The sequence below is a fragment of the Clarias gariepinus genome, chromosome 9 (genome assembly GCF_024256425.1).
Source record: "Clarias gariepinus isolate MV-2021 ecotype Netherlands chromosome 9, CGAR_prim_01v2, whole genome shotgun sequence".
Lineage (NCBI taxonomy): Eukaryota > Metazoa > Chordata > Actinopteri > Siluriformes > Clariidae > Clarias > Clarias gariepinus.
Genome location: NC_071108.1, coordinates 27,330,877 through 27,357,687, shown reverse-complemented (window position 1 = coordinate 27,357,687; position 26,811 = coordinate 27,330,877). Strand labels below are relative to the sequence as shown.

The 26,811-nt window shown below is 38.5% G+C and overlaps 4 protein-coding genes across 7 annotated transcripts in view; 2 read left to right on the top strand and 2 right to left on the bottom strand.

The window, feature by feature from the left end:
* The window catches only part of espn (espin), a 53,113-nt gene extending 49,373 nt beyond the window's left edge, over positions 1-3,740 (top strand). For both annotated transcript variants that reach the window (XM_053503277.1, XM_053503276.1), the window contains one exon: positions 2,103-3,740. In XM_053503277.1, coding sequence (XP_053359252.1) covers positions 2,103-2,250 — 148 coding nt within the window. In that variant the 3' untranslated portion in view covers positions 2,251-3,740. The remainder of the gene's footprint in view (positions 1-2,102) is intronic.
* Positions 3,741-4,775: 1,035 nt separating this feature from the next.
* Positions 4,776-18,926, top strand: arhgef16 (Rho guanine nucleotide exchange factor (GEF) 16). Of its 2 annotated transcripts, XM_053503832.1 has the most exons (15): positions 4,780-4,989; positions 5,975-6,590; positions 7,794-7,845; positions 8,071-8,225; positions 8,592-8,648; positions 10,030-10,190; positions 12,241-12,393; positions 12,994-13,123; positions 13,239-13,313; positions 14,266-14,358; positions 14,621-14,775; positions 15,860-16,006; positions 17,737-17,807; positions 18,153-18,254; positions 18,585-18,926. In XM_053503832.1, the coding sequence occupies exons 2-15, from the start codon at positions 6,069-6,071 to the stop codon at positions 18,722-18,724; spliced, it is 2,013 nt and encodes a 670-aa protein (XP_053359807.1). In that variant the 5' UTR covers positions 4,780-4,989; positions 5,975-6,068; the 3' UTR covers positions 18,725-18,926. The 2 variants fall into 2 exon arrangements, 1 of the variants encoding a protein (XP_053359807.1); XR_008361107.1 differs by lacking the exon at positions 18,585-18,926 and having other exon boundaries at positions 4,776-4,989; positions 17,075-17,807; positions 18,153-18,242.
* On the bottom strand, positions 18,843-24,043 carry ybx1 (Y box binding protein 1). 2 transcript variants are annotated; one of them, XM_053503834.1, is made up of 8 exons: positions 23,785-24,043; positions 21,772-21,835; positions 21,615-21,648; positions 21,410-21,499; positions 20,428-20,736; positions 20,226-20,323; positions 19,841-20,111; positions 18,843-19,171 (listed from the first exon to the last, which is right to left on the bottom strand). In XM_053503834.1, exons 1-7 carry the CDS (start codon positions 23,888-23,890, stop codon positions 19,883-19,885), a joined length of 930 nt encoding a protein of 309 aa, XP_053359809.1. In that variant the 5' UTR covers positions 23,891-24,043; the 3' UTR covers positions 18,843-19,171; positions 19,841-19,882. The 2 variants fall into 2 exon arrangements, with proteins under 2 accessions (XP_053359809.1, XP_053359808.1); XM_053503833.1 differs by having other exon boundaries at positions 20,238-20,323; positions 23,785-24,031.
* Positions 24,044-25,424: 1,381 nt separating this feature from the next.
* ppih (peptidylprolyl isomerase H (cyclophilin H)) overlaps positions 25,425-26,811 on the bottom strand; it is a 37,075-nt gene continuing 35,688 nt past the window's right edge. The window contains exon 9 of the mRNA XM_053504418.1: positions 25,425-25,906. Within this exon, the coding sequence (XP_053360393.1) occupies positions 25,838-25,906 (69 nt within the window). The 3' untranslated portion in view covers positions 25,425-25,837. The remainder of the gene's footprint in view (positions 25,907-26,811) is intronic.

Sequence of the window (26,811 nt, the reverse complement as noted above, 5' to 3'; positions counted from 1 at the left end):
ATAATTTAATATGCCACCAATCTCTCTCTCTCTCTCTCTCCCCCTCTCTCTTCCCCTCTCTCTCCCCCTCTATCTATCTATCTATCTATCTATCTATCTATCTATCTATCTATCTATCTAGATAAATATCTATCTAGATAAATAGATAGATAGATAGTGAGAGGGAGGTTGGCCCAAAAGTCTGGCTCAATAGGAGAAATGTTAAAAATTACAGCAGATAAACCTAAAATGCAAGAGATGCTCAAATTCACAGCCCTCTGACGTTACGACACGTGTATATACTGAATACAAGAATGTTCAACATTTCTAAATGAATCAGTACTGATCTGGTTACATGCAGTAATTACCTCCTTCTTTAGTGCAACAATTGTCCTGGGGTTCTGATAAGTTACTGACATAAGATGACCACAGAGAAAAATGTAATAGGTGGTAGGTCTCATTTACATTTACGCATTTGGCAGATGCTTTTATCCAGAGCGACTTACAAAAGTCTTTTTGTGTAAAGTCTTTGACTCTTTCAGTATCATCTTTTAGTTAGTTTCAAAGGTATGGAATTTTTTTTTTAAATTAATCTAAGGGAGAATCCAGAAATTTGGGCCACACTGTGTATTCATAGGTTTTTGCTATTATACAATGACATTTGGGTTTAAGATTAAAAAATTTTATGATATTTTAGGATTTCAGTTTTCATCTCCTATTTTAATCTAAACATGTTAAAGAACTTTGAATATGGCACCTTTTGTTTGACCCCACCCATTTTTCGAATGAGCACAAATATATATGGACCATTTTAAGAAGAAGAAGAAAAAAAGCCTTATTTGTCACATATACATCATAGCTCAGTAAAATTATTTTTTTCATACATTGCAGCTTGTTAGAAAGCTGGGGTCAGAGTGCAAGGTCAGCCATGATGCGATGTCCTTGGAGCAGAGTGCCTTAAGGGCTCAAGGGCCGAACAGTGCTCAGTAATCCAGAGCCATGACCAACTGAGCTACCGCTGCCATTTTGTGACTGACAGGTGTTTGTTGTAGTCTAGGTGTACTTTGTTAGATTTTTTAATCTAATAGAATATCTGAACGTTTACACTTGGTATATAAGGAATAACCAATATCAAAAGCAGAGAGCAGAGGGAAAAAAGCAAGGTATTTTGGAGCTAAAAAAAAAAAGAAAAATCAGAATTGACCAAGCAAGTACAAATTTGAAATGATCTGGAGGGTAAAAACAATTAACCAGGCATTGAACAGGTTGGTCAAGGAAGATAGCATTAGTTTATACAAGAAACACTGTGAGAGCTCTTAAGGAAAACTCTGCCTCTAAAGGGCAGTGGTTAGGGTGACAATCCAAGGCCAAGTCCAGGCCAGATTGAAATTCTTAAAGAAATTTAGAGATGAACCACAGATGTTTTGGACCCAAGATTAATCTCTACCAAAATTATGAAAAGGTGGAGACATATATGAGCTCATTGATCACGTGGAGGTAGTGTCATGGCCTGGGCTTGCATGGCTGCTTTTGGAAAGGGCTCGGAATAGTTTAGTCATAGTAGCAACAATAAATTCAGAAGTTCACAGAAACTGTCTTTGTGTCAAATTATAGAACGAAATGCATTTATTCTAATTGGCAGGTCTTTAATCATTCAGCAGTACAATGACCCAAAACATGCCATGAGCACAAAAAAAGGACATCATCGGGGGGGAAAAAGTTGAAAAAGGTTTTAGACTGGCCAAGTCAATTGGCAGACCTTAACCCACTAGAGCATGTCGTCTCAGGAGTTTGCTAATGTCAGTAGGTCCATGGCTTCATGTAGTTATTACAAGCAAAGAATGCAATTAAATGTTAAATATTTTATCGAATTTTCTTTTCACCAAAAAAAATTTGGGGCCTTTTTCTAGCTAACACATCTAGATTTAAATATTAGGAAATGAAAGCTGAAATTCTAATCTGTTGCCTCATATTGACTTTTTGAACTTTGAGAATATTACTTTGTTTGAGTGGATGTGTGTTGTATATAAATACATTATGCTGAGTTGTTGCTATGCTGTTGTTGTTTTTTTGTCCTTTTTGTGTTGACCTTCTTGTGTCTCTGAATTCTTTTGCCATGGTAGGAAAGAAGAAGAGCGAATGAGGGCTGAGAAGGAGAACGAAGAGAAGTTGGAGCTGGAACGGCTGCGCACATTAGGCTATGACGAGACCAAACTGGCGCCGTGGCAACGGCAGGTCATTTTAAAGAAAGGCGACATCGCCAAAGAGTAGTCTGTCCCCATTCTGTTTTACACGCATCTCTGTCCTTCCATCACCCGCAGGACATCGCATTAACCACAATCCATCAGCTCTATCCGACATACTGAGGGGCTCAGCACAAAGCATGGCTGTTTGAATTCATCCAGCTACAGATTTGTCCAGGACTGTTTATGGATCAACTCTTTATATCAACAATTATGTGTAATTCTAAAAGCTTATAATTCATTAGAAATCCTTTATTTGTGCGCCTGTAGATTTATTATAAAAGAAAAAGAAAGAAAAAAAAAAAAACATTGTTAGCATGCCAGCACTAATATTACAAATTCATACAATATTTCAATGCAGCTAATGTCTTCATATTTCCACAGTCAAAGTATTTTTATGTCTAGAAAGAGCAATTATGATGTATAACCATTTTCATTTTTTCTACCTATCAATCATTCTATAGAAAATTTTAATGCAGCATATTAATTGAACAGATCCTGACATGAAACTACACGCAAGTGCACAGAAACAATTATTTTAAGAATAATTTAAATGCTTTTGGCATATGAGATAAAAAAAATATATATATATTATGGACGTTTGAGCATGTCTTTTAGTTAATTTAGTTAGCAATCATCCAATTTATTAATTGATGGATTCGTAATTATTATCATTCATTTTATTTGTTTATTTTTAACACAGTTATGAAAATGTAAAATTGTCCATACTTGCCTGTAACAATAGCATTGACCATATTTTCAATTTAAATAATGAACAGAAAATTAATTCAAGATCTATAAAAAAAAAAAAAACACAAAATTTACTCTAGGAGAAGATTGTATTTAAACACATGGGCAGATTACATGAATATGATTATACTTTATTCTGTTACCACTCTACATTCACTTTTGTTTTTTTGGAATGGATAATTATGATGACATTGTACATCCATTTTGATTAGCACACTTTCTTCTCACTTCATTTTCTTATAACAGTAGACTGGACCTTGGAAAAAGTGCCGGACGTGTCTTTCTGAGTGTCTGTGTAAATATGTAATGTCTGTTCTGTGTCATAAAATGTGTGATAGTTAAATGTTGTGTATTTTAATTTTAGAGTGTATATTTTTTTTCAAGTGTAAAAAAAGATCGTCTTTCTCATACAATTATGTGCAATGCATGCAATATTTGGTTTAACTTCATTTGATGCCATATTGATGTTTAAAAAAAAGTTATACACAAACAATTGCCATTAGAAGATTTTCTATTTATGAATAATGTAAATAGTTATTTTGTGGAAAAAGATTCTGCTGCCCTTTCGTTGCTTCATCAAGGTTCAAATTTCCGTTAAGCTTCATCAAGGTTCTTCCTCATCTTTTGCTTGCAATGATTTATTAATGTAAACCATCATCATCAGACGGGCATATGTAAAAAAATAAAATCATTTGATTTCTTGGAAATTCATGGTGCCAGCTTTGAATTTATCATAATGTCCTGCTTGGAAATTACCTATTATGCAATAAAAGGCATGTTTTCAATAATGGGATTGTATATTTTTAGTTATGCAATATTTATTCTTTTTTTTTAGTTAGTCATAGCGCCAAAGTTCTAGCCACTCTGCATGGATTTTCTGTACAACACTCTGACTGCATTTTTGTCTGTCCATGGAGTCCTGTGATGGATTGCCATCCCATATCTAGGTGTATTCTCACTTCACACCCGGTGTCACACCCAAGACAAGGATAACCTGGTTATTGACAATTAATATATGATCAGAGATAAACTCTAGAGATTTTTTCTAGTTTTTTTTAAAGAGAATTATTACTGATGACAAGACATGGATTTATCACTACAAGCCTGAGAGTAAATAGGGGCGTAGGGAAGGGAAACATCCTCAATCAACTCATACTCAGGAAAAAGTTTAAAAGTCAACCATCAGCTGGAAAATTGATGCTTAAAGTTTTTACAGGTGTTCTCAATAGCCGGTAATGGAACATTAACAGTAAAAAAATAAACAATTAACAGTATTTGTTACAGTGAGATGCTTATCAAAGAGCTGAAGCCTAAATTTTGGATTAAACATAGAGGACAGCTATCCAAGCAAGATGGCATTGCACATCCGCACTGATGCACATCTGTTCCTACCCACACTGTCGACACTCTAAAAACTTTTTTTTGTGCTTAGGTGCTTAAACATCCTCCTATAGTCCTGATCTACCTCAATCAGACCCTGAAAACAGCCTTCAGAGGTTAAAGTTTCACTTCTGATGACAGAATGTGTGTGTGTGTGTGTGCAAAAGTGAATACACAGCCATAGGGTTATAAGAAAATGTATACACCAAAGTTTATTGTTCTTATTTATAAGTTTTCAGACTGGAATATAACCACCTTTAAGCACACCTAGACTTAAAAAATTACAGAAAGGTAATAGATAAATAAAACCACCAGATGGCACTATGCAAGCTTCTCGACAATGAACAGCCTTAAAGTTGTTGTTGGTCTTTCGGCACTGTGGTAATAATTATACTAATGACCTTCCGATTCCGTGGAGCAAAGAAAGCAACAGGATATCGCAGGGTTGGAGAACGAATCATTTAAGGCAGATACAGTTGTGTAAAGTCAGTTTGTTTAGGAACATGTTTATGATGAAGCTTTTGAGTAACGTGAACGTACTCACGCGCGGGGTTGTGGGCGTGGCCTTCACACCTGTGTTCGTACATCCGGGAAACCCTGAGTTTGCTCGTCGGTTGAATGTCTTTCAGTGTTAAAGGTAAACTTTTATCATAGTTGTTTTATTTTATTGTTATTAACTTGTGGCTAAAAAGTCAAAATAATTGAGGATATTTGCTCTTGGGAAGTTTCTGAAGACATTTGTGAGGTTATTTTGTTGTTTGTGCTGAAGCGAGTCTGTGTATAAACACACCTGAGGAAAAGTTTGACGCTAATGTCGCAACATTTAGGCTACAAGTGAAAAAAAGACTAAACAAAACAAAAAGTTTCACAGTGCTGTCCTTCAACTGTCTGTCACCTACCATTTTATTTTTGTCAGGAAATTTGTAAACGTATACAGATATTTCTACTTTATGGAAGAATGTTCGTGTTTGTTTGTTTGTTTGTTTGTTTGCTTGTTTGCTTGTTTGTTTGTTTTTTTCAATCTGTCTAAACTAGGAGGCTTAGTACTAGTATAGACTTAGTGGCACTTAATGCTGTTTGAAAGTAACCAGGATAACAGTATGGTCCATGTGCATTATTGTGATCAGTTAGATTTTTTATGCTTATGCACACTTAATTCAAGCTCCCTTATTATTCTTTCACTCAGGGTTGTTGATATGTACACTAATTGTAAATAAATCTTGCGTTTAGTGCTAGTTTAACCCCAGTTGTGGTGTTTAAATTCAGTTTTTACCTCCAAATTTTAGAACTCCATCAAACCTGTTTAAGACCTGTTCCTGAATTACTTATTCTTTAACTTATCCAACTTGTTAACTGTTAGATATTGTGAAAACCGCATGAAAACATGGCCCCAGATTCCAGGAGCTGCACATGCTCCCGAAGGATGGAGTGCCTGCTCTGTTTTCTATTATATTTTTATCTGCATGTATTGTCAAGCTAGATTAAGATTATTTGAACAATGCAACTCATTAAACAACAGTCAGAACCGGCTTCAAAACAGGTTTGATTGCATTTTGACTTAGAAGTCTTGTTGCCCACCATCAATCCAATCCCACCCCACCCTTCTCTGTTCCGACATGCAGGTTAAGACAGTGGCCTGCTGACAGCCCCGAGCAGATGAAACCATTGCAACAGAAACTTTTCAGCACTTTCCTTCCAAAGTAAAACAGGTCCACCATGTCACAACGACAGTCCCAGACGTCCAAGGGAGACAAGTCGCCTCTCCTTCTGGACAACATGCTTTCCTCCCAGCTTCATCTGGAGAGCCAGGCTGATAGTTCACCCTCAAGCAGAGACCTCACTGTACCAGAGCAACCTTCACGGACTCCTGTAATCCTCAGCACTCAGAGTGAAGCTGCTCGGAAGCTGGGAACCCAGCAGCTCATCCCCAAAAACCTGGCCGTCACCAGTCGACCAAAGAACCGCCACCACACCACGGTGGTCACGCTGCCGGTGGCACGTGAGGTCCAAAAGAACATCCAGCGTTTCTCTCATGATCCTGAAGTGTCCTGGGATGACTATGATAGTGATGATGGTGGCTTGCGCAGGAACCGCAGGAACAAGTCGTACCGAGCTGCCGTCACCAGTCTCGATGCAGAAGTGGTCTGGAAACAGGACCTGCTCCAGCCTGTTAGTGAGGAGAAGGAAAAGGAGAAGGAGAAATCACCTAGCCCAGTAATTCCCAGCCCAGGACGCAAAGTGAGTCTAGTTATGACTTTTTTTCATGTAAAAAGCTATAACCTGGTTTTCTTATAATGTTTTTGAACATCTAATGGCGAGTTTAGTTTTGTGCGTGTGTGTTGTGAAGATTTTATACCACAGTTGCATATGACTGGGCGCTATTCAGAAGAGACACATGCATGTGACTAAAATGGAGGTGTGTCTGAGTTACTGTTGATTTTTTTTTTACCTCAAGTCAGTTCGAGTGAGGAGCAGTACTGCAATTTCGCTTAAGATTACTAAAGATTTCTCATCTTATCTTACCACTGTGTAATTTTTAGCTCAACTTTACAATATACTTTATATTTTGGTCTGTAATAACTCTTAATACTACTGGACGGCAAAAATGTGCCTTTACTTTTTATTCCTTATAAATGCACATTGCTTTTTTTCTTTAGTTAGAAGTCTTTTCAGGAGATAGCATCTTGCATATAAACATGTCTTAGGTCAAGAAACTATTAGATGTTTATTTCATTTATTTTAGTGCTTAAAGGTGAGTTGCCTGTGTTATGAGGACGTGATGCCTTTCATTTGCATATTCTCAAAGCCCCAGATTTTAGTGCAAGTGTGTGTGTGTTGCACCAGTCTCTGGCTGAACTTTCTCTGCGTAAATGTAGGGGGGATTCACTCTTTTACAACTGATAGCTAATAAAACTGATGGTTTAAACTTATTTGTTTTCCTCTTGAGCTAAATTAGCATTTTGGTTTCAATTTTATCGAAAACAATGTTTTAAGTAAACAAATAACTGTCCTGTTTATCTTAGTTTTTAGCAGTTTACACACTACTCATAAAAATAGCCACACAAAACTGATTCCAGTCATGTTGCAGAATAAAACAGTGATTCACTGAGCAATGATCCAATAGAGTGACTTAAAACACATGAGAATAATCAGTTTGTCATGGAAAATTTATGGTGCTGAGTCAATGATTGACTTTGTGAGAGCGAGGAATGCTTGATTGTGTCACAGCAGCTGGACTGCTAAATTAAAATAAATCATGTTCAGTATGTATTTGTTGTGCATCCATCCATATTTTAAATGGGATTTAATGACTGGCCATGCAAACCTGTGCCAGATGTTATTGAAATCTCCCATGAGCAGTTGTCACACCAAGCAGCTCATTACATTCCACAGGGATAAGGTCATGTTTCACCTCATTTCTGTTTTCTCTCTCTTTCTCAGAGAACCTTGGGTAGAAAAAGGAACCAGAAGATTGGTGGATCCTTTAAGGATGGTATGAGACTAAACAGTGCAGGAATGGTTGTGATTTTGACATTGCAGTTCATTCAAAAGCGGGATGTTCATTGTGTCTGATTTTTTTAGATCATTGTGTCTGATTTTTAAGCCACAAGCTAAACTTTTTTTTATATATAATCTATTTTTTGCCCTTTAGTATTAATATTAGTTATAAGCAAGTGGTGATTCACGTGGATCCACGATTACTGTTGTCTTGCCACAGATCCACGGTTATACCAGGAGATCAAGGAAAGAGGTCTCCAGTCAAACAGCCTGGGACCTGATGATGATGATTTCAGCCAGATGCCAGAGGAGGACCAGGGCATTGTTGTAAAAAACTACAAGGCAGCATACATGACCTGGAGCCAGCTTCCCCAGGTAAAGAAGGGACCAGAGCATGATGGACAGCATGATGACAGGCGTCATAGATCTGTGGCTTACTGTAGGTGGTTGATGATTGTCAGCTTAAAACATGCATGTGATTGAGATTAGATCAGTTGCATTTGGTATGGTCTGGAAGAGCCTGGACTTGTGTTATGACTCTAAAGACACTTATGTTTTTAGCTGTTATAACCTTTAGGATAATTCTGCAAACATTCTCAAACCTCCGTATGTGGCTGAAGCTATTTTTACTTTGGAGCAATAACTAAAAAAATAAAAGTAATCACAGAAACTATCTGGCAATTTGTACTTCGTAATTCCATGGTTTTTATTAATTCATTTTTTCAAATGTGAAATTAACAGGTTAAGGAGATGGGCATTCTAGAGTCTATTACACCTGAGGAGCGCAAGCGGCAAGAGGTAAAAGATGTAGAAAAAATGTATTGTTGAAATTCACAGGGAAAAATTTTGTGTCTTGTATTTTAGAATGTTTCAAAGTCCCAGTTGTTTCTAAGCTATTTATACTACTGTTTGATGGATCTATTACATGAAGCCTGTGGTCTTCTGCGAAATGTTTTCCCATTCCTGCAGTGGAGCATACTAGTACAGAGCATCTTGTTGGTTCTGTACCAGTATGCTGGTCATGATATTGTTTCTTGAGCTTATGATCAAAGGCATCCTGCCGTTGATTTATTGGGATAGAGGTCAGGAAAGCCAAGCAGGCATTTTGTAATGCAGAATAACTGACAGAAGTTGGGACTATCAGGTTTGTGCCACAGTGTCACTTATGACTTCATTCCAGCAGCAGCTTTCTGTTTTGCTTTTCAAGGCATAATAGAATGCACAATAAGCTGGTAGTAGCCATTTTCTATCCTTGAATAGAAAGCATTTAAACGCATGAGGTCATAATAGGCATGTAGCTAGCGGCGCCCTTCATTGAAAATGAAAGTTTAAAAATAAAAAGGTACAAACAGTTTTAATTCTGTTTAAAAACAAACTAACAATCAAATAGACTTAATAAAAAGGTTTTTGTTTCAGTTTTTTGATAGCATATTGGCTGTTGATATTAGTACATTAATATTGTCAGTACTAACGAAACAGTTTTATTGACCTGACTAAATAGCAGGGACTTTTACATGTGATAAGGCTAAAATGTTGGCTTGGCTTGTGGCATTTAAATGTCTGGTTTCTGAGTGAAGCCTCACTGCTGTGTACATATCAAGGTCCACCTTGTACACACACACAGCACAGCCACACCCTGTTATCCTATTCGTGACACAACGTTATGTACGAAGTACGTGTTAAGTATGAAGTCAGGTGCTTGTAGCGTTTTTATATATTTTGTACACGTGGTTTTCTTTTGACTGAGCATTTTAAAGAGATTCTATTCATGGGATACATGTAAAATAACGCTTGATTTTGACTGTGCTTTATGCATTCAAACTTTCAATAATTTCTATGGATATAATGTAATAGTAATATGTTTAATAGTGAGGGTAACCTTTAACTCCATTAAAGATAATATAGTCAAAGTTTAAAAGACATGTAAAAGATTATGTTTAAATATTCCAGAATTAAGATCCAGACTTAAAATTTGTTTTAGATGTATCTAAATGCTTGAATTCAGAGGATTACTCATACAGCCAATAGACTATAGAAAAAGATGGGCAGTGTTAAAAAAAAAAAAAAAAAAGACATCCTTCTACAATGGTATTGTCAACCTAACTGTCGAGCTTGCATGCAGCTGTCCGCATGTTTATCTCAGTCTTTCCAACCTGCATCTGTCTCTGTATTTATCTAGGCCATTTTTGAGATTATGACATCCGAGTACTCGTATCTGCACAGTCTGGGCATCCTGGTACGACATTTCAAAAGCAGCGAGGCTTTGAGGAAGACTTTGACCACAACCGAACACCACCATCTTTTCTCCAATATTGCGACAGTACACAGCATCAGCAAGCGGTACAACATTGAAAATACAACTCCACAACTTCCACACTTCACCAAATAGGTTTTTTCAAAGACACTATTTGAGATGCATTTTTATACATTCTCAGGGCCAGTATCATCCATAATTTTTGCCTCATACACAGTATACACACAGATAGAGGTCAGGAGCATGAGGGACATCAGCATGAGGGACAGTGTGATTTCAGTGACTTTGAGTGTGCCATAATTGTTGGAGCAGATGGGCTGGTTTGAGAATTCCAAGAACCGCTTCTGCTGTGAGATTTTCACAGAATGGACAGGTGAGCGTGTGTTCGCTGCACCATCAGGTTCTTGATTTTCTGTGTTTTTTTGTAAAAACATGGTTACTTGAGTTACCAAGGCATCAGGTTGAAACATTTTCTTACTATTTTTTCCTGATCTTTCTGATCTATATGGCATTTACACCCACTGAGTTTTTTTTTTTTTTTTTTTTTTTTTCTTCCCCTTTCACGTTGACCTTGGCTTATTCTCACCACCTCATCTTTTCTAACTGCTGCTCATAATGTGTAAGGCAAAAGCAGGTGTCATTAGAGAGGTTAAAGATCCATTTTCTTTCTCTGCTCAAGGCTCAGCCTGCTCTGTGTCTGTGTGCGCACGTGTCATTGGACACCATGCCCCACATACACGCAGACCCCTACTACTTTCGCCTTTACAGACACACACACACACACACTCTATCTCTCTGCTCTACACAGAAACACTGCTTTGTCATGATTTTTAAAGGTAAAGTGCAGGTTAGTTTGTTTTATTTTTACTTTACAGCAGTGATTCCGTTAGTGTGTCGCTCAATCAAGTGTCATTAGAGACATTTTCCTGATTATTTTTCCGATAAAACAGTGTTTCCGTTGTGTGTGCGTATGTGTGTAAAAAGAGTGGAGGAAGGTTACCTGTGTAAGACAAGAAGGGGTAGGAGGGGAGCTTTCTTTAGATTCACAGACACTTACACACGTACACTGCGCCTGTGTGCACAAACAAAACTATCAGTCAGGATTTATTTTAACTTTTTTTTTTTAAAGGTAAAGTGTAGGTTAATTTGTTTTATTTTTACTTAATATTTTGTGTTAATTATTTTTATTTATGTATTTTTTTGGGGCTGTGGAATGAATAATTTGAGTTTCCATTATTTCTTATGGGAAAATTCAATTTGTGTTTTGGAATACGAGCCCGCTTCTGAAATGAATTATGCTCGTAATCCAAGGTTCCACTGTACTTGCATTTTAATTGCTTTAGAAGTGATTGTGTGTGCTTTAATTTAAAGGCTTGCTGTAGTTTAACTATATATATATATATATATATATATATATATATATATATATTTATTCAGAAATCAGCCACATGTCAAAAAAATTGCATGACAGCAAACAGATGGGAAAACTGGAGAGGAAAAGCAAACGGAATGATATCATGATGCAGTGGGTAAAACTGTTTTCTTTAAAGCTTTCCAGTGTTTCTAGCTTGCCTTCCAACAGATATTATTATGACATCTGTAAGGTTCTTCTGAAGAAATGATTTGTCGAGACATGTTTGTAAAACTGGTTTTTCCGCTGCACCACTGTAGGGATCAAGTTTCCGAAAATGTCTTTTTGCACATTTCTTTTTGCCCTTGCCTGAGAAAATTGACAGATTTTTTATTAGCACACCAAAAATACTGCACTGCTGTCTTGCAGTTAGGTGGAACAATTTGAAATGTGTTCAGCTTAAGTTATGCTCAGCTGGTTAAGTATGCCTTTAAGAACAAAGCAAGGTTATTCAGAACAGGCTATATAGGGACATGGGAGGGACTCTTTTCAAGTTGTTTTATTTTCAGCCTGAGAGTTGTGATATGCGCGGGAAAAATAGAAAGGCATACCTTGAGAAAAGACACTGTACATACAGTGCAAGATTACAGTAAAGTACCTCACAAAGCAGAATTCTCTAAAAATGTTTTAATAAGTTGTTGCAAAAGAATTCAAATAAAACACATGGCTTTTTATTTTATAAGATTTTATTGCTATGGTCTGTTAATATAATTTTTTTCCTGCAGATTTTTTGAAGATCTTGAAAGGCGTCATCAAATGAATCCTGTCATTAAGGACATCAGCGACATAGTCCAGGACCATGCCACAAATTACTTTGAGCCATACATTGTATATTGCTCCAACGAGACCTTTCAGCAGAGGACACTGCAGAAACTACTGTAAGGATGCACATGGAAACAGAACGAGTAGCAACCTTTAAAATGATTAAGACGTTTGGCAGGATTTTGGATTTGGTTTTATTATCCGTGAACATTTTAACATTCAAAATTTTAAATTATATCATTAGGTTTAAAAGACTTGTCATTGACATGACATCTTGGCAGTGGTGGAGGTTATGCAGATGCCCATTGTTTTCACAAAAAAAAAAAAAAAACTTCTTATACGTTTATAATATATAAAAGAAAGATATTCAACACAGTGAGATTATTCTTAGATGCTTGCCTTTTGGCCAAATCACATTTTTATTTTATTTTCAGTTCTCATGTTTACCTCCACCTCCCCAAAACTATAAATTGCTGCTACCCAATCCAAAAATGTTTACAGCTTTATTGCTAATTCCTTATTCACTTTGCTCTTATCTACTTGCTCTAGTATCACTTCATAAGAGGCATGGTGATAAAGCTCAGAAATTGCCTAAGGCTTAAAAATTTGACCAGTTTAACAAATAATGAAAATAACACTAAAATTTACAGGTAAAGGAGAAACGATTGTAATTTAAGAGTGTCTGCCCATAAGAGACCTGTGTTTGTGTCTTTCAGTGCATCTAATACTGTGTTCAAGGAGGTGCTTAAACAAATCGAGAGCAGTCCTGAATGTGGAGGATTACCCATGATCTCCTTTCTCATTCTGCCCATGCAGAGAGTTACCCGTCTGCCCCTGTTGATGGATGTGAGGAACACATACATTTTCTCTTTTATTAGAATTTACTGTACCTGCACAGAGAAACTGTACTATTAGTCTGTAATAGGACTGAAGTTTCTTCTTTCTCTATATACTTATCCAGACCATCTGTCAGAAGACAACCAAGCAAACAACTGAGTACTATTCGGCAAGATGGGCGCTAAAGGCGATCAGTAAGGTGTGACAAACTGTTTTGAGCTTGTATTTGCGATTAGACTAATGATGTGTGAATTAATGGTCAGACTGACGGCTCAATTCTATAGACACTACCAGTCAAAAGTTTGGACACTTTCTAATTCCATGATGTTTTCTAATTTTTAAAAAAATAAATCACTAAACCAAATAGTGAATTAGAAGATGTGTTCAAACTTGCATTTGTGCGTGCATGCACCATACTGTGCAAAAATTTTAGACGGGTGTAAAGTAAAAATGCTTTAAAAATTATATATATTTGTTTGTTTTAATCAATTTGCAAAATAAGCAAACAGGAGAAAAATCTAAATTAAATCAATATGTGGTGTGACTATCCATTGGCTTCAAACCCGCATCAATTATATGCTTGCACAACATCAGAAATTAAGAAGAAAAAAAAAAGGGCCGTAGATGGAGTGGTCAGCCAAAGAAACTAAATGCTGCAGATGAAGGACACATCATGCTTATTTTCTTTGACATGGGAAGATGACCAGCAGTGCCATCAGCAAACGAACTGGCAGAAACCATTGTGACCTAGGTACGCCCATCTAGTGGTCTTCATGGAAGCATTGCAGCCCAAAAGCCATTCCTCCGACATGGAAAGAAGGCTAAGCAACTTAACCTTATCCACAAAATTATAGGAACTGGGATGAAAGAATTGATGCCAATTCTGGTTTTGTAGGCAAAGGGCAGTAACACCAAATAATGATTTCTCTTCATTTACTTTCAATTTTGTTAACTGATAAGCGTAAACTAATAACACTTTTATTTTTGAACGCATTCTTACTTTCACAGCGTTTTCACACACACACACACACACACAGAGTTAAAAGTGTTTAAAATAGGTCTGTAAATGCAAGCCAAAACTGATTAAAGTCACTGATAAAATCAATGCAAAGTGTGTTTTAGAGTAATTTGATTGCTTGTTTCCTTCTCAGCTGGTAAAGAGCTGTAACGATGGCGCCAGGAGGATGGAGCGCACCGAGCAGATGTACACCATCCAGAAACAAATGGATTTTGGAAAGATTAAGGTCTCTGCTTGTACACTTTAGCCATATCTAAACAATTTTAAATCACATTCCTTTCATATTTATTTGTGAAAGTTATGGTCACAAAACCAGATACTAACAAAGTACTACAGCATAGTGACTCGAATTTATCTGAAGATTTAAAAATCATTAAGAGCAAGTGTATTAGTAATTGAGAACATGGCTATAATTACAAACATTGATTGTGATGTAGCCACGAACAATGATCTCACAAGACTTGCTGGTTCCTGTTCTTTTGCTTTAGCCATTCCCATTAATCTCATCCTCTCGCTGGCTGCTTAAGAGAGGTGAGCTAGCCGTGTACACGGAGGAGCTCGGGATCTTAAAGAAGGCCTTCAGCCATAAGAGCTATTATCTCTTCCTGTTCAACGATGTGCTCATTGTCACCAGGAAAAAAAGGCAGGTCTACCCATTTTTTACTACCCTACACCACCCCCAAATTATATACAGCTATCCATTCATAAACACTGATTACAGTGCATTTTTTAAGAATTAAGGATTTCTTCCTTAACAAATATTTATTTATTTATTGTGTTGGAGAGACATTTGTAGTGAAGCAGCTAGCTCCCCTGCACCTTTTAAAATATCTCGAGTGGGTACACAGTACAGACATATAAATCTTTATCGCAGAACTCCTTTTAAGCTTGAAGGATAGTTCGGGTAAATGATATGGTCAAGGTTTCTTTTCCGCTTTAAAGATAAATTGTAAGAACACCTAGTAATGAACACAAATGCACTTTACTGATTCAACATTTAGCATGTTTTTTTTTAACTGCCATATCAGTTATGGCAGGAAGGCAGCAGCCATTTTTTGAGTGAGGCAAAAATGGTGACAGAAATACGGATAGAAAAAGTAGATGTGGGAAAAGACAGACAAATGAAATGAGGGCGAAGGGGACGGCTAGAAAGACGTTCTCGGGCAGAAAAGGACGAAGAGACAGTGGTGAGATCTGAAATACACGAGTAGAGAGAGTGGTGTTTGGCAGAAACAGAGGCAGTCGGGCAGGTAGAAAGAGAGAGTCAGACTGTCTGTGTCTGGGCTGTGTCTGTCCCTGTTTCTGCCTCAGGCTGTCCATTATTTGTGTAAATTACAGGAAGTTACAAGCTGGAGATGTCTATAAAGACAGACAAAGCTCACAGTAGGGTAAAGGACACTTGGTTTTGCAGAGCATGGCTTACATTCCTACACAACTCTCAGTCATCAGTCAAACTCCAGCAATCCAGTCCATGCTCTTATCAGGGTGGTCATGTACTATCATGAATAAAATGATTATCATGGTTATTTAGCTTAAATAAACTGAATCATTTAATTATTCATCCAGTGTTGTCTGCCTACATTGCAATAAATTAAAGGACAGACTTTGCTGTGCAAATAAAAGTAGGTCAATGTGAATTGCAGTACTCTTACATGAGTTTTGTATGGGGTTTGTATACGTCATTGTTGGTACAGTATATGTCAGTGATGGGTCTAATGTGTGTGCAGTGAAGAAAGCTACGTGGTGTTTGACTACGCCACTCTAGAGAACGTGGAAGCTGAAGAGGCGCAGGCTGACAGGCCCTACCTGAGGCTGGGGATGAAACCCAACAGTGAGGGGCGCTGCGAGCACATGGCTCTGGTGGCTGAAAACAAGTAAGACTCGATACATGTCTGCAAGGCCATCTGCTGGTGAAGGTGAACCACTGTGTGTGAGTGAGAGCATGTGCGAACAACTTATTCTGGGCAAAAATGAGGGGAGGTGGAACCCTGCATTTTGTTTTTTTAATCAGCATCTCTACAAGTATGGCAACCATTCCATTCCAACGTCTATTGAATTTCGACACGAGCATACATCATTCTGCTTTTAGGTACTAATTACAGGATCACCTAAGACAAATCCTTTTTAACAAGATATAAAATCGACTTCTGTGATCATCACTTTATTTTAGCCAGCTGGTCACAGAGCAAAAATAAACAATGCTAGTACTACCTCAATGGTAATTTGAACTTTATGAAGGACCCTTCCCTATGCCAAAAGAGTTTCACCTTTTGGAGAAAAAGAAGGGTTCAATTGTGGCCTTACTGGCACAGGCATATTGTGAGCATTAGGTTCCTTAAAATTTAAAAGACAACAGCACACAAGAACAAGGTCAAGCAGCAAAGACTGTGGACAACAAAGGTACAGACTTGCAGAGGGTGAAAACAAAATCTCTACTGACAGGGATGACCGCAAACTCATTCGAATGTCACACGGTAGGATGACATCAGGTGACATGAAGCAGGGTTAAAGTGAACATTGAGGAGGGTTCGAAACAGGCTTCTAGTGGAGCTAAGATCATGTGAAGCCAGAAAAGACCCTTCATTAATTACCGGCAAAGAAAAGCCAGGCTGAGATTTGGAAAAAGATCACGGGAATCGTACTGTAAAGACTTAGCGTAAGATGACCTTCTCTACCAAGTCCAGTTCTCAGTTTTGGTGAAAACCTGGTAGTCTTATGGTTATACAGAGACCAGGAGAGGCCTTAAAATCCGCAGTGTCTTGCGCCAATTGTGAAATGTGGAGCAGGATTGGTGATGCTCGGGGTGTTTCAGCAAGGCTGGAATCGGGCAGATTTGTCTTTGTGAAAAAAGTGAATCAAGCCATGTACAGGGTTATCCTGGAAGAACATTTGCTTCCATTTGCTCCATGTTTCTTAAATCTAAGAATAGTTTTTTCCAACAGGACAATGCTCCATATCTGACCCCACTGAAAACCTCTGAAATATCAAGAGGAACATGGATGGTCACTAGACATCAAACAAAGATGAGTTGTTTGAATTTTTCCAAAAAGAATCTGAGTAACTGGTGGAAGCCACCAGAGCAAATGAGGGTTATTCCAACTAATACAGATGTTATTTAACTAAACCATTAGTATGATATTGTTTAAAATTAATGAGCTTGAAATGTCATTTTCTTTATTTCAATGCTCTGATTAAGAATATTTTAATTAAAATAAAAAGAATATACCTATAACAGGGCAGTGTGAAAAACTGATCATTTTGCAATGATCTTTTGTTTCCTCAGAGCTGTACAGTCAGGTTTCAACAAGATAATTTTTTTTTTTTTTTTACATATACTGTATCTACACTCTCCTCCTCCCCCCAATCCTATAAATGAAATGTATGCAAAGCTGCAGCAGCATGCAGGTGCAAATTAGTTTAGGATTAATTATCCTGTTGACACATCAAATCAGTAACCTGATGCCATTTCACTAGTCTTGTTGCATCATGTTGTGTATCTGAGATAAAAAAATAAAAATCTGACATGATCACTGTCAGACAGTGCTAATGCATAATTTTAAGGGTGCAGTTATTTCTGATTCATGCACGGGTCTGTGTTTTGCAGGCTGGACAGAGCTCGCTGGGTCACTGCTCTACGCTGGTCTAAGCAAGGAGAAAGCTCTCCTAACAAAGATGGTGAGTTCACATTTGGATTTGCAAAACCCATCAAGCTCCATGATGAAACAGTCTCTCGTAAACCATCCCAGGCAAGCAAGACCAAAATTGCAGAGAAGTTCATTTAGTTACCAACTTCAAAAATCGCCAACTTGGATTAGAGCAGTTATGAAAGCTTTACAGAGCATAAATAGCAAATCATTGGGATCTCTGCAACAACCCATTGTTCTCCCATTGTCCTTGAGCCATGTTAAGAGTCAGAAATAAAATCATTTTTTCACAAAAAATAGTGTAGAAACTGAAGTCATTTTAACTATTTAAAAATATAATTAATAGGTTTGTTTTAATACTGTGTGTGTATTACAGGACTTCCTCAATATGAATCTACCAAAGCCCATATGCCCAAAGAGCCAGATGAGTTGAGTCTCAAGCAAGCTGAAGTAGTCATCGTCATGCAGGAAGTGGATGGTAAGTTCACAACACTTTTTTTTTTCAGAAAACACAATCAGGATTTCCACATACAGTTATGATTGTGGGAGCAAACCTCAGTAAGCATAGGTGGTAGTGCTAATGACTAAGTGATCTTATTGTCGAGTTGTCGAAATTCATTGATCTCAATGCAATATTTCTCACAGAGAAGGTCACTACTGATGCTAAAATTTAGATTACAACACTGTGATAAAAAAAAAGAAATGTAAACATAGAGCCTCAAGGAAGATAGCACCATTACATGCACATGGTGTTGTAAAATAGATGATGCATTCTAGCTTGTTTTAATTACCTGTGCACATTTCTCAGGTTGGTGCTATGGGGAGAGGATGCTAGATGGAGATAAAGGCTGGTTTCCAGCCAGCTGTGCTACACAGATCACCAACCCCACTTTCATCGAGAGCAACATACAGCGCATGCAGCGACTGCGCAAAGAGACCAATGTCTGATCAGCCATCACATACTCTCACTGCTGTCATAAAAACAGATGTCTCTTTCCTGACACTTTCACAGTCTAAATGAACTATGGACCTCCAAGACAGTGAAATCAAACACACCACGAGTGAGAAATGTCACAATTGACTTTTATTTTGAGCTTGCATTTTGTTAAAATTGATTTGAATACATAAAAAGTTATTTAAAAATGTCAAACTGACCAGATATCAAATTACTTTTTTTTAAAAACCATTTGGTGTAAAAACATAAGACCGATTTAGAAAAACATCTGTTGTTTCCCCAAAACTTTTAGCTGTCACAAAAATAATGGAAAAAAAACAATAGGGCTGCATAGATTCTGCAGGCAATCGGTGGTAATCTGGTCAAATGCAAGCTTAGACGATCGTCTGGTCAAATCTGGTTCTTATTGCTCAGATCTTGGATGTTTCTTGTTGACAAAACTGAAAAAGAAGAAGAAAAAAGGTTAATTTAAGTGGAATTAAAGTCATGTGCAACATTGCTTGTACAATAGGGCTGGGTATAACAAGCGTCTCAGCGGTTTGCACTCAGCAGAAGTGCAAACCACACACTCAGGTGTATAAGAATGGTGAACTTGGGACCCACACAAATCAATATTTTTCTATACAATGCTCAGATGTTGTGAAATGTTCTGTAAGCTTTTGAATGTACAGATTCATGATGGAACTAGGCAAGTGTTTTCTTCCACTATAAATGCTTTGTCAGTTACATGATTAATACCTGTTCAGGTTCCTGCTTTACCCATCCGGTATGTAAATGCACACATTTGCACTACTTTGGCAATATATACAAATTTTATTTGATCTTCCAAAAAGTGGTGTAATATGGGAGAAATATTTTGCCCATGTAGATTTTAGAATATATACATTAGACAGAAATATCCAGAATGTCAGTAGCTAGTCATAAACTACAGTGATACAAAAACCAAAACAAAAAAAAGTGTTACCCAATGGGAACTTTATATTAACTTGGACAGCTTTTTGACAAACAGTTGCTCTAAACATAGTATAACCATGTTAATCCAATTGTACCATAAATAACAAAAATAACTGCTGTGTGCTTTGTTGTTACACACAAAAATCAAAACCAACCCGGCAGGATGGTGCGAGATGGTGACGCCGGTGGCGGTTGGTCTACTCGTTCCCGCCTTGTTCAGCCTCGGGAGCGGCTGATTTGTCGGTTGATGAATCGGCTGCCTTGCTGTCCTTGCCGTCCTGGGGCTTGGTGCTCTGAGGCCGTCTGCGGCGGTAGTTGAAGTTGCGGCGGTAGCGGCGCTGCCGTGGCTCCTGATTCTGACCAGCCTCTCCCTGGTTCTCCTTATCCTCCTCCCCTTCCCGTACAGGTCTGGGTCGAGGTGGGCCCCTGTGCACACAGCCATGTAAATATCAAAGGTTCTTGACATTGAACCATAATCCTTTTAAATTACATTCTCCCCGTTAAGTTACTCGTACTAGCTAGCAAACCACAAATGCAAACCTTGGCCTGAACCTTGGTCGGTAGCCTCTGTAGTAGTTCTGCCTCACTGGTTTATTGCCCTGGTCCTGACCACCTTGGTTCTCCTCACCTTCCCCACCCTAGAAACAACATGCCATAACGAATTTAACTAGTTAGACAAACACAAAATTAGTAGATGTAGTTTCATTCATAACGCAAGTGAAAAATTCCTCTCTTAATGTACCTCAGTCATCTCTCCCCTGGGAGGAGCGTTGGTATAAGGGGGTCTGCGGCCATAGCGTCTTCTCACATAGTATGGGGGGTAGCGTCTTCTGCCAGGAAAGCTGGGTTTACGCTGTTGCTGATCGCCTTCACCAGCACTGTCCCCTGCCTCCTTCTTGTCTCCCTCTCCATCACTTGGGTAGTTGTCCTGGTAGTCACGTGGAGGACCCCTCCTGCGTGGATAGCGTCTGTATCGGTTCCTGTCAGCCGCATATTTGCTGCCTTGCACAGGCACGCCACCTGGTCCGGTAACATTGGCTGCCTCGGCACCCTGCAGGAATACATTTACAGAACAGTTTAGAAATGTATGTTTTATGTAATAGTTCATTTAGACGGAGCAATTTAATTGATGACAGACAGTAACTATACAACTTGGTGTTCTAATAATTACTACTCCTGGTGGTCTAACAATTGCTAATTATACTACCAGTCGCCTGCATGGCAGATAGCACATCTGTATGGTCGGTCATTCTGACAAGACTGCTGGAAACCACATTTTAAAGCCAATCACAAAAGCATATTACATACATATATACCGCACACAATTTATATATATATATATATATATATATATATATATATATATAATTTTTAATATATAAATAAATAAATCCGTGGCTCCTTCACAATCATTTTTAACTCTTGGGTGTGAGGAAAAACTTGAATAACACAACTGCCCATTAACTCCATGTTTTGATAACGGTAATAATTCAAAACGAATTTTATTCCTGTTAAAAGTTAGTTTTGCCAGCTGTGAAAGGATGCGTGTTGGCAAAGCAAAATAACTTGTTTTCTAAACAAACAAAAATCTTGACAAGTGATGTTTGTGAAACTGTTGTATATATTAAGTGCATTATTACACTGGTTGTGTAAAATATTAGCACTCTCTCAGGTGATATTGCTTATGTTTTTAAGCCAATATGACAGGATAAGCAAAAGCTCACCTTTTCTCCTTCAACCACATCAAACTCCACAGTCTCTCCATCCCCGACACTGCGCAGATATTTCCTTGGGTTGTTCTTCTTTATCGCAGTCTGGAGATAACCAAGATAAATAAATGAGCGATTAGATCAAGTGTTTTAATAGAAAACTCATTGCGTCAATGCATGCAACAGTATGAAACAAAGCCATCACACATGAAATGCTTACCTGATGTACAAAGACGTCTTCTTTTGTGTCATTCCTGTTAATCAACGGGAAGAAGCAAACATCAGAAATACAATATAAACTTAACAGGATTTAGATAAGCAAATTGGTCTGGATAAGGGCATCTACTAAAAGCTGTAAACATAATGTAAATGTTTACCTGTTGATGAAACCATAGCCATTTCTTACATTGAACCACTTCACTGTCCCCAGGACCTTTGTTGCTAAAAAGGTGGAATAAACAAACAGCACACATAAGAACTATGAGCTTGGCAGCATTCAATAAGTAATACTTACACTTACAATTAAACACAGGAGCATTTTATCTAAATTACTGACAGCATAGCTATGGATGTAAAAAGGGAACCAGGATGCCCTAAACCATTTCCAAACTTAAGGAGGAATCTATTTACAGCCTCCAACTGTCGTGCTGTTTATAGACACTGATGTAAAGCTGTCTGCATAACCAGCTGCTCATATCACAGCCTTTAACTTCCAAACCTGTCCTGTAAATGAATCAGTATGAGAGTGCAGTTTAAAACGAGCTGCTGATTTCAGAGAAGAGTTTAAACAACACGACACATCCTGGATAAACAATTCTCGTATTGCGAGTCACTTAAGGCCACTGGATCTGAATCAACGTCGATTCATTAGTTCAAGGAAATGACATGGTGAGGGCTGAAAGCAGGAAGCCACACAAGTCACACGTGGTGCACTATATATTAACTGCCTCATGAGAAACTACTACACTGAACAGAATCATAAGACACATGTTAAAAATCTGGGTAAATTCCTCAGGGCCTCGCTGTACCCTCGGGTTAGAAGGAGAAGCACAATTGGCTAAGCGTGAAAGGAGGGTAAGCTAAGGTGCTAACTAGCTCGTCCTGATGTGCGTCTAGCAATTAGCCTCAACCATGTGGTCGGACTCGAGCCAGTAAGCAAACAGCCAGCTACTTTTACCTCAGGTACACATTCACGAAGTAATTCAGTGCCTTCAGATTACGCATAAGTGTTTGAGGTCGGAGCATAGAGTTTTGGTGCAGTTCCTCTAAATCGCCCCCAAATGCTGTGCGCTCAGACAATGGAAATGTCCGCATCCCGACAGAGCGGCGGACATTTTGGGAATGCTAAGTTATACGTCTAAACAAGAGACGCTTAACCGGTTTGGTCTCACGAATATGGCTGCAGTTTAGTAAAAAAAGAAAAAAAAGAATCAAAATATTTATATGTCATTACACTGTTAAAGCCGTCCTTTTAAACTGCCCCTTTACTTTAATACACACATTTAGGCCAGAAGGCTAATCATACACGGACTGTCGCGAACAAAGAGTATCTCAGCTCATGTCTGAACTTGAAATTCCTGATTTTTAAAAAAAAATATTTTTTTACTACAAAATAGATAAATTATAATAATTTACCGATAGCTCTCATGCAAACCACCCGACCAGTAGCCACCAGTAAGCGGCTCTGAGTACAGGGGTACAGCGGGTCACTATCAAGGCCAAAATCGCTTCTATGCTAAGCTAACTGACATACATCGCCATGTCCGGTCCAGCTGACGTACAGCGAGTTCATTCTGGTACTGCACAAAAACTGCAAATAGTTTTACGCAGGATTTTAGATTCTAGTGTCGAATAAATAATAATAACCAGCCGGCGCTCACAACACGCGCACACAGGCCTAAGTTTAGCTACTGGCTAGTTAGCATGTCGGCTAACTCCTCAGTCCTGAAGCGATGTACTAATACTGACACGCGACAAAAACGCAACAGAGCGCGTGCGTGGCTAGTTGGTTATTTCGTGATAATTGACCGTCACCTCGACTGTACAGGGATCCAGCCAAGTAAATCAGCGTTAACTTACTTTCGTTAGGCAAATACGGTGTTGACTTAAACTTTACTATTTAACTTTTTTTTTCATTATTACATTTTCCCCCAGAGAAGAGTAGTTGCTACACAGTTCAGTGCCGAAAAACTTCTGACACAAAACCCCTGTCCGTGTTTCTCCTCAGGTAATTAGCGATACCCAGCTGAGGTAACAAGGCTGTAGACTTAGCAGGAGGATTACATCCTAAACGCTGGGGAAAAACACTTTACAGTGCTCGCCTCGGAGAGCGTTCACGAAATTATTCACACGGTGTTTAATAAAGCAGCCACTGAGGCTAGCTCACTCACCGATGACCTTCTTATCCCCCGCGGTAGCTGCGGCTGCCGGGCTGGATGGGCTCTCCACGTCGGCGGCAGGCTGCGGCGGCTGCTGTGTTTCGGCCTCGCTGCTCATGGTGGTTTCTTGTTGGTAAAGCCGGCGGTGGCTCTCTAGTGTGTTCTCTCCCGGTGCTAGATGGTAACCTGGGCCGGCGGTGGTGGGGGCTACTGCCTTCGGGCTCTCTGCTTTCCTTTCTCCGCTCCCGTTGCCGATCGAACTGGACGGAGTGAGAAAAGATACTGAAGGATATTCCTGGCCGAACGTCCCATGCTGTCACCGGATTGGTTGACGCTTTGGTCTTTATCTTACGTTGCACATTTTCTTCGCGCTGATTGGAGGGCTTTAATGTCAGTCATGTATGTCTGTGAAATTGTGCCCGTGATTGGCTCGTTGTGAAAGAAGTAAGCGAAGGCATGTTGTTAAAATGGAGACGGAAAGAAATCAACACAAATGCTTTCCAGTTTTACACACGCGGGCTAGAAAGCCCAGTTTAAATGTTGTGTCATCAGTTAATTACTTTTTATGTTTTCCTACGTGAGAAAAGCCAGTTTAAAAAACAATCTATTTAAAAGGAAAATGGTTTTGATTTTACATCTAATAAATTGGTGTAAACGTTATCACCACAGCATATCATTTACACTCGCCTGTTCTCTTTATACAGCTCTGTGTGCTTTCACTGAGAGGAACTCAAGACCAGATACTCCTGTTTAACTGGCTGGTCAAGTTCAAATAAAACTGTATACTAGTACTACTAGTACTACCAATAATAATATCAGCTACAACATTGAATAATGTGCTATCACACAAACCTCTAAGCTGTTTTTTGATAATGGATGCTTTTCAAGGTATACTGACAAATGCACTTGAGATACCATATTTTACTTTTTTAAAAATATTAAAATAAAACAATATTGCGCTGTGCTTTTAGTTTAAATTATATTAGTTAACAGACCCTAATATTACACAAAAGTGAAAATTAAAACAGGTTTATCAAGAAATCCAGACACTGCACCGTTGCACTCTATGAACCATTATGTCTCTTTTTAACCATTTAACAGAATTTACAATTTCAGTGTAGGACCAGGGCTTTTTAAAACTACGTCGCCCACTGCATTTTAAACGGGAACACTCGAAGAGAGCAAGTCATGGCCGAGTGTGAGACAGTCTCACACAACCTCCTCCACTTTTGTCATGTAAATGTTGTGCTGGCGCTGCAGCCGAGTGGCTGGACGACGTGTGAAGAACTTGTTGTTAACAGCCCGGCACAAAGAAGGCCTTTAACATTGACCCTCAGAAACCTCCTGCCGAGACCAGAGCTCTTCCAGCACTTCTGCTGAAAGGGCTCTTTTGTGTGGAAGGGATGGGGGTCTGAGCCATGATTGTGGGTAGAGAAGCAGGCTTTTGGATAGGTTAGGATGTGGATTTGGGGAAGAAGCAGAGACAATAGAAATTTCACTACACAGGAACTGGCATTAAATGGCATATCTTAGGATAATGGCTCGGTTTGGTTTCCACTCTAAAGTTGTGATGCTTGGACGATTTATAGATGAAATGTCATTTTATTTACTGAATCAAATGAGATGACCATCATTACTTAGTTGAGAAAGTCAAAGAATGAATGAAACAGTTTCTTTACAAAAAAAGCTGAAATTTATTCAGGATATTTGTCAGAGAATGCAGTCAGACAGCATTGTAAATAGTTAACTGTAAAGTGATCCAAAACATGGACAATGAATGTATTCTTCTTATGCCTCAAGAGAAACGGGAGAAAACTGTCTTCTGTATATTGTCTCAACCATGTTTGTGATACCATCTTTTGCAATTTATAGAAGGCCATCACAGTTTTTAATGACAGAATTTGTAAGAAAGGTACTGTAAAGCATAGTGATGATGCCGAGATCACAATAATTTCAAAATAAAAGACTAAAGATCTTGACTTAAATTGGTTTTTCTTGAAGTAAGATGAATATAATTAACCACTACAAACATGTGAAAACAATAAAGCTGTTTAAAAAAAAGAGATCACATTTCTCCACACTGGGCGACGACTATGGGTAGTTTGGGTTTGTTGTTCGGTCCTGTAGGCACATTCTGCAACACATGGTTAAAGAGAGAAAAATAAATTAATTATTTTACAAGATTATGATGCACAAAAAATGTTTTCCTTCATCTTAGATTTAGTATGTGACCAAAACCCATCAACAGAACTGAACTTGCACACAGCATAGTATACAGTACACAGATCAGGAATAACATTAAAACGACTCATAAAGGCTGATCTTATCATTAAGCCCCGTATTGTATGGGTTTTTCTTGTGCTGCCTGGGCGGCTCTGGCCCCTCAGGGTGTGTCTCACAAGATCTCTGGGGCTGTATTGTGGTGTTTGGCACCAGGACATTCGCGGCTGATCCTTTGGGTGCCGTGGGTTATGGGGTGGGGCCTCATGTATTGTACTTGTTTATCTGGCGCATTCCATGGATACTCACTTGGATTGAGCTCTGTGGAATTTGAAGGATAGGTCAACATCCATGAACTCTTTTCCTGCTGGACCCTGTGCATGGCAGGTTGGGATGCACTGAGTGTTCTGACACCCTTCTATCTTAGCATTGGCTTTTCTGTGGGATTAGACCACATGGACTGGCCTTTGGACCACAGAGGTATGTTTGAGCCTTGGCTGTCCATGATCCTGTCACCAGTTTAATGGTGTATTGGTGATCAATGTTATTTGCTTTACCCGTCAGTGGTCATAATTTCATACCTGATCGGTGTATAGTAAACTCCAAAACCAACTATACACTATAGACATTACAGGCATTAAAATTTATAGTGCCATCGTTATATGTAACAGAAAAAGTAAAATTTCAGATCAAGCTGCTCACTTGATACTTGGAGAAAAAAGTAAACAAAAAGGTCCATTAAGAGTTGATCATAGCCAGTACATTTACATATATATGGCATGTCTTCCCTTGCCGGGACCAACAACATCATCATCTCTC